At 46.9% G+C, this 16,513-nt stretch overlaps 1 protein-coding gene across 1 annotated transcript in view; it reads right to left on the reverse strand.

Moving 5' to 3' along the window:
• Window positions 1-7,762, reverse strand: part of MARCHF4 (membrane associated ring-CH-type finger 4) — a 118,038-nt gene extending 110,276 nt beyond the window's left edge. Inside the window, exon 1 of the mRNA XM_062201851.1 lies at window positions 7,244-7,762. Within this exon, the coding sequence (XP_062057835.1) occupies window positions 7,244-7,762 (519 nt within the window). The remainder of the gene's footprint in view (window positions 1-7,243) is intronic.
• Window positions 7,763-16,513: the final 8,751 nt, after the last annotated feature.

Consider the following 16,513-nt stretch of genomic DNA (forward strand, 5'->3'; position numbering starts at 1 on the left):
ACAAAAATAGCACTACTACTCTGGAGTGCATGTGTGCCAAAAGCAAGGAACAAATGATGAAAGCTCCTACTGTGTACAAAGCCATCTGCTAGCCACAAAGGAGGCCTCAGAAAGGTTCCTCTGGAGCACTGCTCAAGAGTCTTTACATGATAATAATCCTTCCATCAGAAAGGAAAATTTGCTTGTCCTCCCCAGTAGTTCTACAAACAGACTCTGGAGAAAGACTTAGGAGCACAATCACCTGTGTCCAAGACTGGGGCCCATCTGTCCCCCTTCTAGGGTGTGAGGTCATTCCTTGGGTCAGGGGACTGGACAGAGCCTATATTTGCAGACTCTATTTTTTTCCCTGACAATTTACATCTACCTGGAACTAAGATTGTAAATTATTCAACTGTGCCATTTTGTCATGAGGTGATCAGGCCCGTGCGCACCCCACTTTAGCTTTTAACCAACAGAGGAAGGTATCAAAATGCACTATTCATAATGTGCACACAGAAACTCCAGCTTACACAGGCTGCATCTCCAAGGGGGGATGGTGTGCAGCTCGGGCCATACATATTCGCTTGCCAGCTCCTTTACATCCAGGCTTACTTCCAACTTGGCTTCCTGCCCAGCAAACAAGAAGCAGCCCGCTCATTCCCACATTCCTCTGAGTCTCTCCTCCCCCTCCAACATACTCTCCCTCCCCTAACACACAGACCACAGCTGGGCTTCTCCAACACACCAGCTGGAAAAGGAAGAGGAGGGAGAAGAGAGGGAAGAGGAGGGAGGAGAGCGAGCGAGTGAGAACCCATATTTCTCTTTACTTTTCACAGTCTCTTCTGAAATCCATATTTCACTCTCCCCCTATCAGTCTTATTAAGTAACTCTTCATATGAGGGCCTTAGAAGCCACACCTAATAAATTAGCCAACCCAGCCCACGGTGATGCAGGCTGGCAAGCAAAGGATTGCTCCAAAGCGAATACTGTTAAGAATCCACAGACAATTGATTTGAGAACTGTCCACAACTGTCAAGACACCAGGTGTCTCCCCTCCACCCACTCTGAGTTCGGTCTATGAACACAAGGCTGATGCAGTCCATGTTTTATTTGTGTTTATCCATATGCATGTAAATAATATCTAAACCTGTGAAATAACCGGTGACCTAATCGTCATGGCTGAACAACCTTGCACCAACTCCCAACAGACATTTAGGGCACTAGTTAGAGCCTTCCACAAAGAAATGGTCTTTAGAGCTTCCAGTTTAAGCAGGACCAGGCTTGGTATAGCAAGAAATGGAAAGGCTACAGTGAAAAATCTCATGAGTCTCAGGGGTAACTGGGTTTGCCCTTTTCTGAGATGGTTCTTTAGCCTTAGATCCACAATGATGTCTGTTGCCTATTGGTCACAAAGGGTTTGCCTTCCTATAATGGTTTGTGTATGGTTCAAATTACAGTTGCAGCAATCACATGACTATGAACTTCTATAAACACAGGACAGAGATTTGTTTGCAATATTTGCTGAAGACGCATTTGCATATGCTATTTAATATGTACACCAGGACAAGATGTCCTGGGATGCAATGACCCCTTGAATTGGAAAGAATGAAGGGTTATCACTTTCTACTTGTTTTAAAATCTCCCTGAGCCCTACAATAATCTCATTGTATGAACCTCAACTCTCAAGTTCGAAGGGGTTCTTAAGGGTCACCCAGGCCCAGCCACCTATATGCTTCCCCTTCTAAAGCAACCTAAGCTGTCTGGGGACAGCTTTGATAGAAAGATCTTTCTAATATAAAAACCAGAGTTGAATTCCTGGATATTCCATCACAGATCAAGGCACTGTCCTTTGTGCCCCTTCTTCTGAACAGCACATTTTCAGCAGTTATTTTTCTCCTGACTGTTCTCTTTTCATTAGTAACCCTACCTGTGGAGTTACCCATTGGATTAGCTCTGAAGGCTTGTTCATTCAACAAATATTTATAGAGCATGAAGCAGGTGCAAGGTACTGGACTGAGAGTTCATCATCCAATGACAAACATGGACATACAAATCATTCCCTCCAGGGATCTCACAGTCCCTTTGCAGTATCTCCTTTAAATACAGGCAGTGGAGCCCCCGGGTTTGCAGGGCCTCACTCTGCCCATTTCTCTTCATCTGCACCTCTTCCCCAAGGGGTAGTCTACAGGAACAAGGAGCCATGCCCCTCTTCTGGACTGTGCTCCCATCACCTGCTACCTTGGAACTCCTGTTTAGACAGCATCAAACCTTCTCTTAAGAGCTGCAGGGCTCCCTTCTTCTGGTCCATCAACTGGTCCTTCCTAGGTGAATACACTAAGGGTGGTTGTTTGGGTGGTATGCACAGAGGCATCCGGAATGTATACACACGTGTGCCAAGGTTCCTTGGTGTGGAATACAGTCAGTGGTGGAAAGAGAATCAGAGTGGCCTGTGAACAAGGCCAGGTATCCCCACTTTACTAGCCTGGATTTCACAGAAATTTCAGAGTTCTGAATTCAAATCTTGAGGCTTTTTTGAAGGATAGGATAGCATTCTTTTGGTTAGCTGACAATTAATTAGATTTATTACTCCTAAATATTTTGGCCTGATATGTGAACCCCCATTATACTATTTCCCTAAGGCCTCAAAATTGTAGGGGTGGATCTATGCTTTGTGAAGATAGGCATTAATTAAATAACCACACAAAAAATGTAAAATTGAGCCAGAGTACTAAGAAAAAGTACACCATCTAGGTCTCCATTAAAATTCTCTATCTGACTCTCCGTTGCCTGGGTTCTTGTGCTTCTCAGGGTTGCCAAGTTTCCCTGAACCCTGTAAAACCCTTATCTTCCTTCCCAACAACCCAGAACACTGGCTAAAATATTCTATACAATTCTTACCCCTTCTGGACATACCTTAACTCCTGCCCAACACGGTGAATTTCGTCCTTGTCCCTACCTCTAGGCACCACACAGCTGCCCAGACTGGCAGGCAATTTCACCTCTTTGTGTCCACGTGTCTTACATTTCTTCTGCTTCCATCTGTCTAAACTCAGCCTTGCAGCCTAAATCAATGTCTTCTCACTTGGTCTTCAGCAGCCACGGAGAAGCCATTCCTGACTAATTTGGAGAAAAGGTAGCAAATTCCCTGACTTGCGTCTCTGAATAGGCACCCCGCCCACCAGCTGCATCTCTTTCTATTGTACCTGACATTACTGTAATTCACTCAGGCTCACTGTCTGTATGTTCTTGATCTCTATCAGCCCCTATGATGTCTGGGTTAGATCGCAATGCTTCCAGAGGGCAGGGCTCCATCTACCCCGTGTCCCTGGACCTTGCTCAGCATAGGTAGGTGTTTAATAAAGACTTTGATGACGGAAACAGAGCAGCCCTCTATGCCTCAAGCACTGAAAGTGCACAAGAAGCAATCCACTATCACAGTCAGACCACAATCATAGCAGCCCTCCTGCCTGCCTGATGGCTGGGCACACTCTTCCCTTGAGACAGGAAGGGAGAATACACTCTTGCATCCAAGACTATAATAACAATAGTAATAATAATAATGTAACACTGTGATAGCACTGCTCTAATGATGCTGATTGACTTGATATTCAGAATAATCTTATGACGTAAGGCCTATTATCATTATCGCAGTTTTTAAACTATTTATTAACTTATTTGAAAAGCAGAGTGAGAGAGAAAGTGAAAGAGATCTTCCATTCAGTAGTTCACTCCCCAAATGTCTGCAACACCTTGAGTTGGGCCAGACTGAAGGCAGAAGCCAGGAGCTCCATATAGGCTTCCCATATGGTCAGCAAGAGTACAAGCCCTTGGGTATCCTCTTTGCCCTCTCAGGTACATCAGCAAGGACCTGGACAGGAAGCAAAGCAACAGGGACGCAAACCAGCAGTCTGGGACACTGGCTTTACAAGTGGCAGCTCAACCCACTGCTCCACAATGCCAGCCCACACTCCAGTTTTTAAAGTGAGGAATCCAAGGTACAGAGAGGCTGTGCAACTTGCCCGAGTGTTCATCTAGGACCACCTGGCTTCAAAGACTTCAGCTTGCCTACCCTTGACACCATCCCTCAAGGCAGATGAGTGTAGCTTCAAACAAACATAGAAAGCGATGAGCTGCTAACTGGGCTCTTTCCCTTACTCTCCAGGGTCCCTGACCCTTGTGCAGTATGAATCAATGTCTGGGAGAAAGACAGTTGGCCACTTAGTAGCTTTCCTACATGGAGCCAAATGGGTTTTCAAAGCATTTTTTCACAGCCCATCCTTGTCTCCTCCTGTCTTCTCTTCTGTTTTTCAAACATGCTAAGCTTGTTCACATTCAGACTTTTGAACTCACTCTTTCCTTCATTTGGAGTGCTCATGCTCATACCTATGCATTTCTGGGTCCCTATCACATAGGTGTTGGCTCACATGGCTGTAGGGAAGCTTTTCCTGATCACCCTCTCTAACTTCGCTGTACCTTTTCCAGCCACTCCCTTTCATTTTGCCTCATTTCCCTGTGTTAGTGTCATCAGAGCACACAACGCTATCTGAAATTACTTTATCTATCAGTGTACTTGTCTACTTCATGTCTCCCACAGAACGTCAGCTTCAAGAAAGCTTAGATCTTATTTGTTTTGTTCACTCCTGGATGTTCAGTACCTGGAACAGCATCTGGCACACTGTAGGAGCCCAATAAATATTTGTTAAATAAATGTATGTATGGGTGAGTGCATCTACTGTCCTTTGTAGATACTTTTGTGCAAAGATGGAGCTAACTGGATCCTCCCACTTCCCTGCTCCACATATAATGCAAGCTCTTCACAGGAAGAGACCAGATCTTCATTCCGGTCAATGTTTTAGCCCTTAGAACAGGAGCAAACGACTAGGGCGATGAGTGGGAGGAGCAGCTGTTTAGTTCCTTTGTTTGGGCAGGAGAAAGACCAAGACATTCAGCTACTGAGATTGTAGGCTGTCTATACTCCCTCTCAGCCATGCGTATGCAATTGCTGGATAGCTCTGTCCCTGAACAGAAGATAAAATACAGAAATCTCAGCCTCTCTCTCTCTCTCTCTCTCTCTCTCTCTCTCTCTCTCTCTCTCTCCTCCTCTTTTCTAGAGTTTCATACACATCCTCTCCTTTGTCTCTCTTCCTCATTGAAATGTTGTAAAGAAAACTGAGAAGAAAGTGGGAAACTGTGTTCTCCACATCCAAGGTAGTATTCACCCTGCTTTTATTCCAAGTATAACACAATCCCATTAAAACCTCCCAGCTCCTGCACAGATAAAATAAACCCCTAAAACATAATAATCATGTGCAGGATATGCTTCATTTGATCCAATCCTAATGCAGACATGGCCCCCTGGTCCTCCCTTCATAATAGAACCCATTCCTTTATTAGTCTGAGCTTTTTTCTTCAATGCTTTACATATGACACATAGTAAAAATAATGAACAAGAAAGGAAAGTGCCTAACCTCCAACTGGACCTTGTAGCACATGAGAGCATTTCATGATATTGCTAATGAATCTTTTCTTTTTGTGATAAAATATAGCTTTCCTACTATCAAAGCACATGCTCATCATATATTCATCCCTTCTTAGGTATTTTCATGCTCATCATCTACTGAATCTTCCCAACACACTTATAGGGAAAGGAGGGGTCAGAAAATGCTGTCTTCAAATAAGATAAGTTGGGGAAGGGTCTAGAGTTGTGGAGCTATTAGAAGACACTCACCTAGCAGGTGAAATGTTAATCCAGGACACATTCCAAGTCCTTGCATTTTAAAGAGACAATAATGTTTTGTCAGAAGCCACATTCCCAGCACCCTTGTGGCATACAGACTGAGTCAGTCCATGGAGAGAAGAAAGAAATAGCTAAAGGAGATAGGAAGATAATTTAAAAAAATAAAAGATGAGGTTGCCCGCTGGGGCAAGATCCTGATGCAGAACACCCAAAGTGAAGTTCACCCTTGCTGTCAGCCAAGCCACCATACCCTGTAGCTCTACTGAAGGTTCAGCCCTGGAAGTGGACAGAAGGTACTGAGCAGGCACCCTGGAACTTTTGCCTAACAGCAGTTTTCAACTCAAGGCAACACTGCATTTGATATTTTTAGATGGTCCAACTCTCAAGAAGGAGGACCTCATCCCTCAGTCTGGATCCATCAGACATCTACTCATATTGTAATCTACATCATTCCCTCTTATAATGTTCCAAGTTGTGGGCCCAGGCATTACTGGTCCCCAAAGTGCTTTGTCCATTAATAGCAAAAATACAAATGAATGAAGATGTCAGCTAAGTCAGCATTTCTCAAAGCAAGCCCTATGCAAGAACATAAGCCAGTCAGGAGCACCAGCATGGCAACCTGCTGCATTGCCACTTGACAGGGAACACCTGGTGACCTTCCCTCTACTGGAGGAACTACTAAAGAAGTAGATGACATGGACATATAACCCTACCTACATTTCAACCCAATCTTCTAATTCTACCAGGTTTTCAGGTGAGCCTTTTCTATCTGGGATTGTTTGGAAAGTGTTTTGACAACCCGTGACTCTTGAAGAATACATGCATGTTATGCAGCCTTGCAGACACAAGATTGTGAGTGGAACAGGAGGTGTGACTGTGAAGATTTGAATGAATATAGTGGAGAGAACCTGCCAGACCAAGAAAGTTCTAGTCCATGAAGTATTTGGCATTTCTCACCCTTGATGGGGAGAGTTTATGAGATATTCTAAGTTGATGTACTTCTGGTGGATGATGAACAGGTATGACAAAATCCCCTCCTCCCTTCTCCATGACATTTAAATTCTCTCTCTCTCTCTCTCTCTCTCTCTGACTTACCTATCTATTTTCAACATAGGAGAATTTGAGATGGCCAAAAAAGTATCTTAGCAAACCATAGACTAATTTTACTAACAAATAACATGAAAGGATACCTTTGAAACGAGTATGAATACACCACCAAGTGCCTTCACTGCACCACCTTTTAGATCTTCTGTTCTGCAGAGGCTTATGGGATCTTTGATAGAATTGAAGACACTATCATTGGAAGAAAAATGCGAACCTAGGTTTTAACTGAGCCACAAACAGGCTCCATCAGGAACCAGACACCTATGGGCAAACTTAACCACAAAAAATATCATTGAGGAGCTTTCAAAACTTAGTCCTCATACTACAGATAGCATAATGTTCCCCCGGAGCAAATAGGCGAGTAGCAATCTGCAAGACCTGGAGACACCTCAAAAAAGTGGCAGAAAGGAAAGAGGAACTCACCTGTTCTGGTCCTTGGAAGCAGATACGGCAGAGTGGGGTTCTCATACCACTGTCCAAGCTGCTGCCCAGTGAGTAGCGATCCTCAGCCTTCTCCTTGAAGAAGTCATCAGAGGAGGTGCTGCTGGGAAGGGAGCCAAGTGGCTCTGTGGCTGGGCCACCCCAGTCATCTTCCACAGAAGAAGGCGGCAAAGGTGGTGGAGGTGGCAGAGGAGGGGTCTCCCTGCCCATTACCTCTCGGGGACCCCTCCAGCCTTGCCACCCCCCGGCCCCCAGAGCCGGAAGGGTGTTATTGTTGGCCGCCAAATGGGGGGGCTGGGGGTTGCCGTGCATGGGCAGGGGCGCTGGAGGAGGGCGCCGCAGTAGAAAAACCTTCAGGTCATTGAAGAGCATGCGGCAGCGGCACTTGAGGAGACCCTGGTGGCGCAACATCTGGGGAGCTGGGGCGCACAATTCACAGCAGTACCAGCCACAGCAGCAGCACCACCACCACCAGAGCAGCCCACTCAGGGGCAAAAGCATGTGCCTGGAGGAAGCAGTGAGCCTGAGAGTGGCAGCTGGAGTCTTTGAAGAGAGGAGCACGCTGGGTTTGGGGGTCCACAGTGTTTCTGTGTAATGGGGAAATCCACTTTCTCTCTGGTTGTTCTTGCAACCCCTCCAAGCAGCAAATAGATGGCTCCCAGGACTGAGAACTGTGAGTCTCTGATTCTGAACAACAAACAAGTTTTCCTTGCCCTGGCACCTTCACTTCAACTTCATGCTTGGCTCAAGGTGTCTCCTTTCTGCTCTTGACCCAGGATGCTGCTAGGAGCAGGGCAACGGAAGAACTGTTGAGGGTGGGGCTGGTGGAGCCTGAAGATCAATGTCTAAAAGTTCCCCAGGAAGGAATTCCTTCTCAAATCCCTAGGCAGTGAGGAATCTCTTTTCTATAAAACGGTAGGGAAGATTATAAACCAAATTTGGAATGGATTGAGCTGGGCTTATGGAAAACTAGTTCAATGAAGAACCGAGGTTGTTCTGTGGGAAAGAAAAGATAGTTTTCCTCAAGTAGGAGGGGGTTGTTTGAGGGGTGGGGAGCAAGGCGGTGCAGGAGGGTAGGTTGGGGGAAGTTTTAATTCTGCTGGGCAGAAAACTGGGGCAATGAAGCCCCAGAAGCACCAGAGTTGCTTTTAAGAGAGAAGTCGGGTGAGCTAGGGAATAGGTTGAGGGTGAAACTGGGCAGTGGGCTTGTGCTTGGCCTGTGCAGCCGAGGGGCTACGCAGAAGAGAGGAGAGCCAATTAGGAGAGCAGAGGTGGGAAGACAGAAGGTTGGGGAGGAAGAAAAAGAAAAGATAGTTTAACCCTTGCGGGACCGCCTCCTTCCTGAGCGCTAAGATCCGTGCGTGGGGGTGGGAAGGCGGCGGAGCAGAGCAAAGAGGAAGAGAAGAGGGGCGTGTGGGAGAGGACAGGAGAAAGGAATAGTTACATTCTCTCAGCCCCTGACCCAGCCCTGCTGCAGTCCTTAAATCCGCGGCCCACTCCGCTGGGTTCCATCAACGGTCCCTTCGGGAGAGGTGCAAGGGCCCCGAAAGGGGCAGGTGCACGCGGGCGAGCGGCCTCGCCCTGTCCTCCTCGTCCTCCTCTGGGTCGTCGTGGCCCGCCTCGTCCCTCTCCGAGTCTGCCCGCGCCCGCGGCTGATGCTGTGTCGGCGCAGACTGCTGCTCGGCGCCCGGGTGTCTCCGGGGCGGGGGCTGCTCCGCCTCGTCCTCTGGCTGCTGCCCGCCGTCCGGCGCGGCCGCGACTCCCGGCTTCATGATCCTCCGCCTCCTCCTCCTCCTTCCCGGGGGGCCGGCCCTGAGCCCCGGCGCCCGGGCAGCGCTGCCATGCAACCAGCGGCGAGGCGCGCGTGGGGGTGGGAGCGGCTGGGGAGTGAGGCGGGGCGGGGGCAAGGAAAAATGCAATAACACTAGTGCAATAATCCGGTCCTCAAATAATGAGCGAAGGGTGCTCCGGAGGGTGGGGGAGAAGGAGGGCGGCTGGCAGGTCTCAGCAGCTCTGCCCCCGCTGCCCCCGCCCAGGGCGGCCTCGGCCCGCTTTCGACCCCCAGCCCCGGCGCGCCCCTCCCTGCTCCGCGCTGTCTCGGGTCGGCTCCGCTCGCGGCTGCTACCTCTCTCCTCTCAGTCGCAGCGAGGTGAGGCTCGCTGGCAGCGCCGGCTGAAGGTGGGCAGGCGCAGGCAAAGCAGCGCGGCCCAGGTGGGAGGCAGCCGACACTTGGCTCCAGCTTGGTCCTCGAGGCGCCCCGAAACCGTGTATAAATAGATAGCTTGGAAGAGACGCGGAGGAGCAGAGCGCAGCCCGGGCTGCCGCCAGGTGTTGTCCTCCGCCGTTGCTCGGCACCCGCCGCCACGACTGCTGCCCCCCTGGCTCGTTTCCCAGAGGGGTGGCGCTGGAAGGGAGGTGGTGGGGCGGCGGCCGCCCGCGCGGACTGGAGCTCCGGCTGCCCAGAGCCCGGAAGGCTCTCGGCGATCTCCGCGGCCGCCGCGAAGCCGCTGCTGCATTCAGCACCCGGGCGAGTGGACAGCTCCCGCCCGGGCCGCGTCACGCCGGTGGGGGCCTGACGCAGACGCCGACGCCGCCGAGAGGTGGAGGAGGGAGAGGGGGCGAGAGGGAAAGGGGCTGGAGCAAGAGGGCGTCGAGCAGCAGCCGGGAATGGGGAGGGACCGAGAGCAAGGGAGGTAACCTCTCGAAGGAGGGCTTCACGGAGGGAAGGAAGAGGGAGCCAAGTACAGAGTCAAAGGAAAAGGCAACTGGGCTGCAGGGACGCGAGTTCCGCGCTAACTCCTGCCTCTGCCCGCAGCTGCAAAGTACTCCTGTGGATGGACTGGTTGCAGGATTTCTGCCCGCTGTGCACTGTCCCTGTCCCCCTCGACACGTGCAGGCAGTCACCTCCCAGCCAGAGTCCATTCCCCTACCCAGAGAAACGTTTGGAGACGATGCCAGTCTGCAAGCCTTGGAGGAGATAAAGTTGTGTGACTTCCACAATGGAGCTGGGGCTAGGAGACAAGTGCTGACGAAGACCTCAGTGCTGACGAAGACCTCAAAAGAAGGAAGTGCTTGCAACCTTCAAACAGCGAGAAGGATATTGGCACTAATTTTGTCTCAGTTTCTTCCTCAAGAAATTTAAGTTGCAGTGGGCAGGGCTGGAGGCTCGTTTGGTCCACTTGGATCCTCTGGCCCTCAGTCAGGGGTGGCATGTCACACTTGCTCTGCATACATCACGTTGAAAGGGCTGTGGCCTCCATCACTACAGCTATCATTGCTCTGAGCTAAGTTCTTTCAATTGTGAGTCACAGAAAGCTAGAGCAATATTACAGCCCCTTCTATCCAAGCCTTTCACTGAGCCACTGGCAAAAGGTAATTTGAAAATGGATTTTAATTTCCTCTCCTGCACCTGCTCTGACTCATATCACCTTACCTGATCCTTCCCAAGTGAGCAGAAAAGTGTCCCTAATGTGAAGAGCTAGAAAAGGAAGGAAACTTAAAGTTGTCTACATACATTTTCAGTACTTGCACCTGTAGATTTGTATCACTTAAAAGTTTGGATTGCTTTTTTTTGCCTCTGTCTCTCTATGTCTCTGTCTCTCTTACACACACACACACACACACAGACACACCTCTAGGGTCCTAGACTTGGAGAATGCATTCCAATGAGTCATCTGCACAGCTGTGGTAATGCCTTTAGAAATACTGGAGCCATCAAGGAGCATGCAAAATCTACACCAGAATATCACTGGCATGAAGTTCAGCCCAATGAATCATAAGAAAACTACTCATTTGCTGCCATCTCCATCAATGATTCATTTCTGTAATCCTTAAGGAGTGAGAACCTGTCTGGATCTTAGTTAACCCAGAGTGGCTACAGGTCTGAATCATGACCCATCAACCACTAAGGATGCCAAGACCAAGCTCCAGGTGAGTGATTTGAAAATGACAGTGATGTTTTAATAACCACAAAATAATACTTATGTACTGGTATGAATACTGTGCTATAAAAGAGAACCTCTTTATTTAGAAAATTCCTTTGCCCTCAAAGAAAATCTTCTATACTCCACTCATCTTGTATCTGCCTCTGTTATTGTGCAAATCACACTCTATAATAATTATCTCATCATACATTCATCTCCCTTCCTGTGACTCAGAGCTCCTTGAATGCAGTATTTATATTTTTACATCAGCACATAACATAGTGCCTGAAGTCCAGTAGATGATCAACAAAATGGACTGTGCATGAATAAATGGCCTTTTTGTTTCAGCGAAGCACTCAGATTTTGGTCTTTCAGCTTGGACATGTACATAAGTTTTTTCATATGAGACTGAATAGATGCCTTACCAAAAATTGAGTTTTAATGTATTATGCTTATAAAATGCTAGTGCCTCGTATGTTGTGCAGTAAGTTGGACAAGAGATATAAAAGCCATAGCAGCAGCCCAGATGCCTACCTCCTGTTCCTTTGACTGTGCAGGCTTCTGCAAGTTCTTTTTCTTCACCACAAAGTCATTGAAATGGCCTATGTACAAAAGAAGACTGGCTTTCCCAACTCTCTGACTGAAAGGAAACAGATGTATAGGAACAGAAAACCTTTACGAGTGGGAAACAATAACAGGATTCTCTTTGGAAAGCCTGAGAGAGGCACGCAAGTCTTATTTTGAATAAAATGTGAATCCTGAAAAACACCTCTCTGAGTCAGATTCTCTTTATGTTGGTGTTGAATCATGATCACCAAGAGTAAAAACTACCATAAAAACATGTTAAACCAATGGGAGTCCATCAAAACAATCAAAAAATATTTATTGAACACCAATCATATATGAAGAATGATGTTGGAAGACACGGGGAGCATAGAAATAAAGTTGGTGGGAATTGCATCCTCAAGGATCTAGTATCATAAATATGCACATAGTCACAAAATAGGGATAAGATTTACAATAATAACTGCTACAAAGGTATAAAAAGTTTAGGAATGATCAGCACAGGAAAGTAGTGCTTGCAGATTCACATCAATCAGGAAAGGTAGAGGGAGATGCAAATAAATGCCAGTGCTCTAGGAAAGCCTTTTTTGAGAAGTGGTTTGAACTGAGTTAAAATATGTGTAATTCAGAGGAGGGATGTGTATTCCTGGCAGTAGGAATACTGAATACTCTAGCTGTTCAATTTGGGAGAGCTTGAAGATAAGTAGCTATTGAAGACAGGAAGATAGGCTGGAGGGGTCTGCGCTGTGTTACAGTGGATTAAGCTGCAGCTGCAGCACTGGCATTTCTTATGGGAGCCTGTTCGAGTCCTGGCTGCTCCACTTATGATTCAGCTCCCTGATAATGTGCCTGGGAAAGCAGCAGAGATTAGCCCAAGTCCCTGAGTCCCTGCACCCACATGGGAGACGTGGAAAAAATCCTGGCTCCTGGCTTTGGCCTGGCCCAACCCTGGTTGTTGTGGCCACTTGGGGAGTAAACCAGCAGAAGGAATCTCTGTCTCTCCTTCTTTCTCTCTGTAACTCTACCTTTCAAATAAATAAATACATCTTTAAAAGAAAAAAAGAAAAGAAAAGTAGGCTGTAGCCAGCTTACAGAAGAACCTAAATGCCACTCTGGGAGAAGATTTATTCATTGACCAAGTACTTGTTTTAATGGTTTTAAAGATTTGAAGCTGAAGGTGAAGGGCAAAAATAAACTTTATCTCTGAGCAGGTTAATTAACTGGATGAGATTTCATTGCTAACAGGTGGAAAGCAATCAATATTTTTCATTTCATGCCAGAAACTACTCAGATCCTTAATAGATTTATTCTTTTAAATGAGGTTGTTTTCAGATATATTTCATTACATACAGAGATGCTGGGGTCATATGAATTAGAAGAAAAGACGAGGAATGAAAGGCTCCAAGAAATAAGCTTCAGGAAGAAATATTGGGAGACCAGAGATTCAAAAAAGACTCATTAAGAAACCTATTGTACTTGAATCTCCAACCAAGGGAGCTATATTGTTTCTCCTTTGCCTGGACAGAGGGCACCATGGCTAGAGAGGATTTTACAGTTTTTAGAAGAAAGAAGTGCAGAACAATTAGACAGTTTTGTGCCTAAGATCTAGATGTAAAGTGTCACATAGGGATTGGAGGTCATACATCTTCTAACCCTCAAGGCAGCCTGCTTTCTACTATACCAAAGTTGACTCTCATCATATAGTTCCTCAAGAATAATTGTGAAGTTTCTGCTGATCTGTACATCTCAACAGTTACCACATACTGGGCCACACATTCTTTTCAGGTGTACTTAGAAATACCTGGGTACCAGGGCCGGTGCTGTGACACGGCTGGTTGGGTTACTGTCTACAGTGTGGGCATCCCATAAGAGCACCAGGTCTTGTCCCAGCTGCTCCACTTCTGATCCAACTCCCTGCTAATGTGCCTGGGAAAGCAGTAGAAGATGGTCCAAGTTCCTGGGCCCCTGCCACCCACATGGGAGACCCAGAGGTAGCTCCTGGTTCCTGGCTTCAGCTTGTCCCATCCTCCTGGGCTGTTGCAGCCATTTGGGAAGTGAATCAGTGAAGAAAGATATTTCTCTCTCTCACTTTCACTCTCGCTCTCTCCTTCTTTCTCTGTGACTCTGCATTTCAAATAAATAAATAAATATTTAAAGAAAAGAAAAGAAATACCTGGGTACCTGTTAAAAACTGAAAATCCTGGCCAGCACCATGGCTCACTTGGCTAAAAAAATCCTCCACCTGCAGCGCTGGCACCCTGGGTTCTAGTCCCGGTTGGGACGCAGGGTACTAGTCTCGGTTGCTCCTCTTCCAGTCCAGCTCTCTGCTGTGGCCCAGGAGGGCAGCAGAGGATGGCCCAAGTGCTTGGGTCCCTGCACCTGCATGGGAGACCAGGAGGAAGCACCCAGCTCCCGGCTTTGGATTGGTGTAGCACCGGCCCTAGCGGCCACTAGGGGAGTGAACCAATGGAAGGAAGACCTTTCTCTCTGTCTCTCTCTCTCTGTCTATAACTCTACCTCCCAAATAAAAAAAGAAAAAGAAAATCCTAAGTGCCACCCTAAAGTCTACTGGGTGGGAAGAAGGAGATGGAATCTAAGAATCCACATTTTGATGAGTTTCTTACCCAAGTGGCTTGTTAAAAAGATTGATTTGGTTATGTGAAATGCAGAGCAACAGAGAGGGGGAGGGAGAGAGAGAGAGAGAGAGAGAGAGAGAGAGGTGTCTTCCATCTGCTGGTTCATTTCTCAAATGGCCACAACAGAGAGGTCTGAACCAATCCCAAGAATCCCAAGTCAGGGTCCAGGAGTTCCATCCAAGTCTCCCAAATGAGTGGCAGGGGCCCAAGTACTTGGGCCATCTTTCACTGCCTTCTCAGGAGCTTTACAGGGAGTTGGATCAGAAGTGGAACAGCTGGGATGCAAATCAGCACTCAGATATGGGATGCTTGTGTTACAGCAGTGGCTTAACCCACTGCACCACAACACAACACTGGCCCTACCAAGTGATTTTTTTGATTCTTAAAATTCATTAGATGGTAGTGTTTTTTGCCCACATTTTTCAGGTAAGAAAAAGGAGAATTGGAGAAGCTGTCCAAGGTCATGTAGTTGGTGAACACCAAAGTTGAGTTTCTACATAGGTCACTGGACCTGAAAGTGATGCTCTGTTCACTATATAACATTGCTTTTTAAATTAAATTTATAGGTTTCTGGGGTAAGCATGTAGCTTAGTGACAAAGATACCCAGTTAAGAGAGTGGCAAGATGGCGGAATAGGCAGGGAGCACACTATTAGTCCGGGGGGAGAGAAAGTTTAATATAAGTGGAGATATTGCAGGGTCAAGGAAGAGTAGGGGATGAAACAGCAGAGGAAACACTTCCAGAACTAGTGATTCACAGTGGACCTGCGTGGAGAGCGTGGGAGCCCAAGTTCGGGACACCAGCGGCAGACTCAACACACCAGCGCTGGAACGCGAGGTGAGCCGAACCTCAATAGCCCGAGACACCAGCGGGCAAGCAGAAAGAGGAGGCTAGAGGGAATGAGGCTTGAAACTCCGTGGGGAAAAATTCACCAGGCTAACTAGAAGAGAGATAGGAAAAAAATAAAAAAAGTGACCGATACAGACACAAGTTTCTCTCCGCTCACCTCTCAAAGGCAAGCAAGACAGAGCAGGCGCCATTTTGGACATACGTCATAAGCAGAGCAACCTCAGGTCTGCACCAGCCCTGAGCCTAGCAGAAAAACCTGACTCTGGGGGGAGAGGTGAAATAACAGGAGATTAGCATCTAACTTGGCAACCCAGTGGGAGACTGCAGGAGAATTGGAGCCCACACTGAGGGCAGCAGAGATTCCCTGTGTGGTCCTTGGGAAAGAGATTCCAATCTCTGGCTCCTGTGGGTATATCATTTGCCTGCTAACTACCTCCAATTCCGTTCAGCTGTGCGGAATTACTTCCCTTATGAATCAAAAAAAGAAAGAGAGATTTACCACACCTAACCTGGGAGTGTCATCTTTGACACACCCTCAACCCTGAGGAACCAAACACAGCTCTCAGTCCACACTCATCTCAAGCCTCTAAGGCTCCACTGAAAGCAGACAGTCCACTTAATATAGAGCCATAGTGTAACAAGAAAAAACACCACAGTGAAGAAACCAAATATCTCCAACATGCCAAACAACAAACGCAAAAACCAAGCTAACAAGAACAAGGAAGACACTATGACGCCCCCAAATGAAAAAGACACCCCAATTCAAGATTATGAAGATGATGAGATCGAAGAAATGCAAGAAGCAGATCTCAAAAAATTGATAAGAACATTAAGAAGTTCTCAAAAACAAATTCTTGAACTACAGAAATCCTTCATGGACAAGATAGAAAATCTCTCTCGTGAAAGTGAAATATTAAGGAGGAATCAAAATGAAATGAAACAACTAGTGGAACAAGAAACTCTGATAGTGACGAGAAATCATAATGAAATGAAGAATTCAATAGATCAAATGACAAACACATTAGAGAGCCTTAAAAACAGAATGAGCGAAGCAGAAGAGAGAATATCAGACTTAGAAGACAGAGAACAGGAAAGGAAACAGGCAAACCAAAGAAAAGAAGAAGAAATTAGAAATCTAAAAAATATTGTCGGGAATCTACAGGATACTATTTAAAAAACCAACATTCGGGTTCTAGGAGTTCCTGAAGGCATGGAGAGGGAGAAAGGATTAGAAGGCATTTTCAGTGAGATACTAGCAGAAAATTTCCCAGGTTTGGAGA

Source organism: Lepus europaeus, chromosome 1 (genome assembly GCF_033115175.1).
Source record: "Lepus europaeus isolate LE1 chromosome 1, mLepTim1.pri, whole genome shotgun sequence".
NCBI classification, from domain to species: Eukaryota; Metazoa; Chordata; class Mammalia; order Lagomorpha; family Leporidae; genus Lepus; species Lepus europaeus.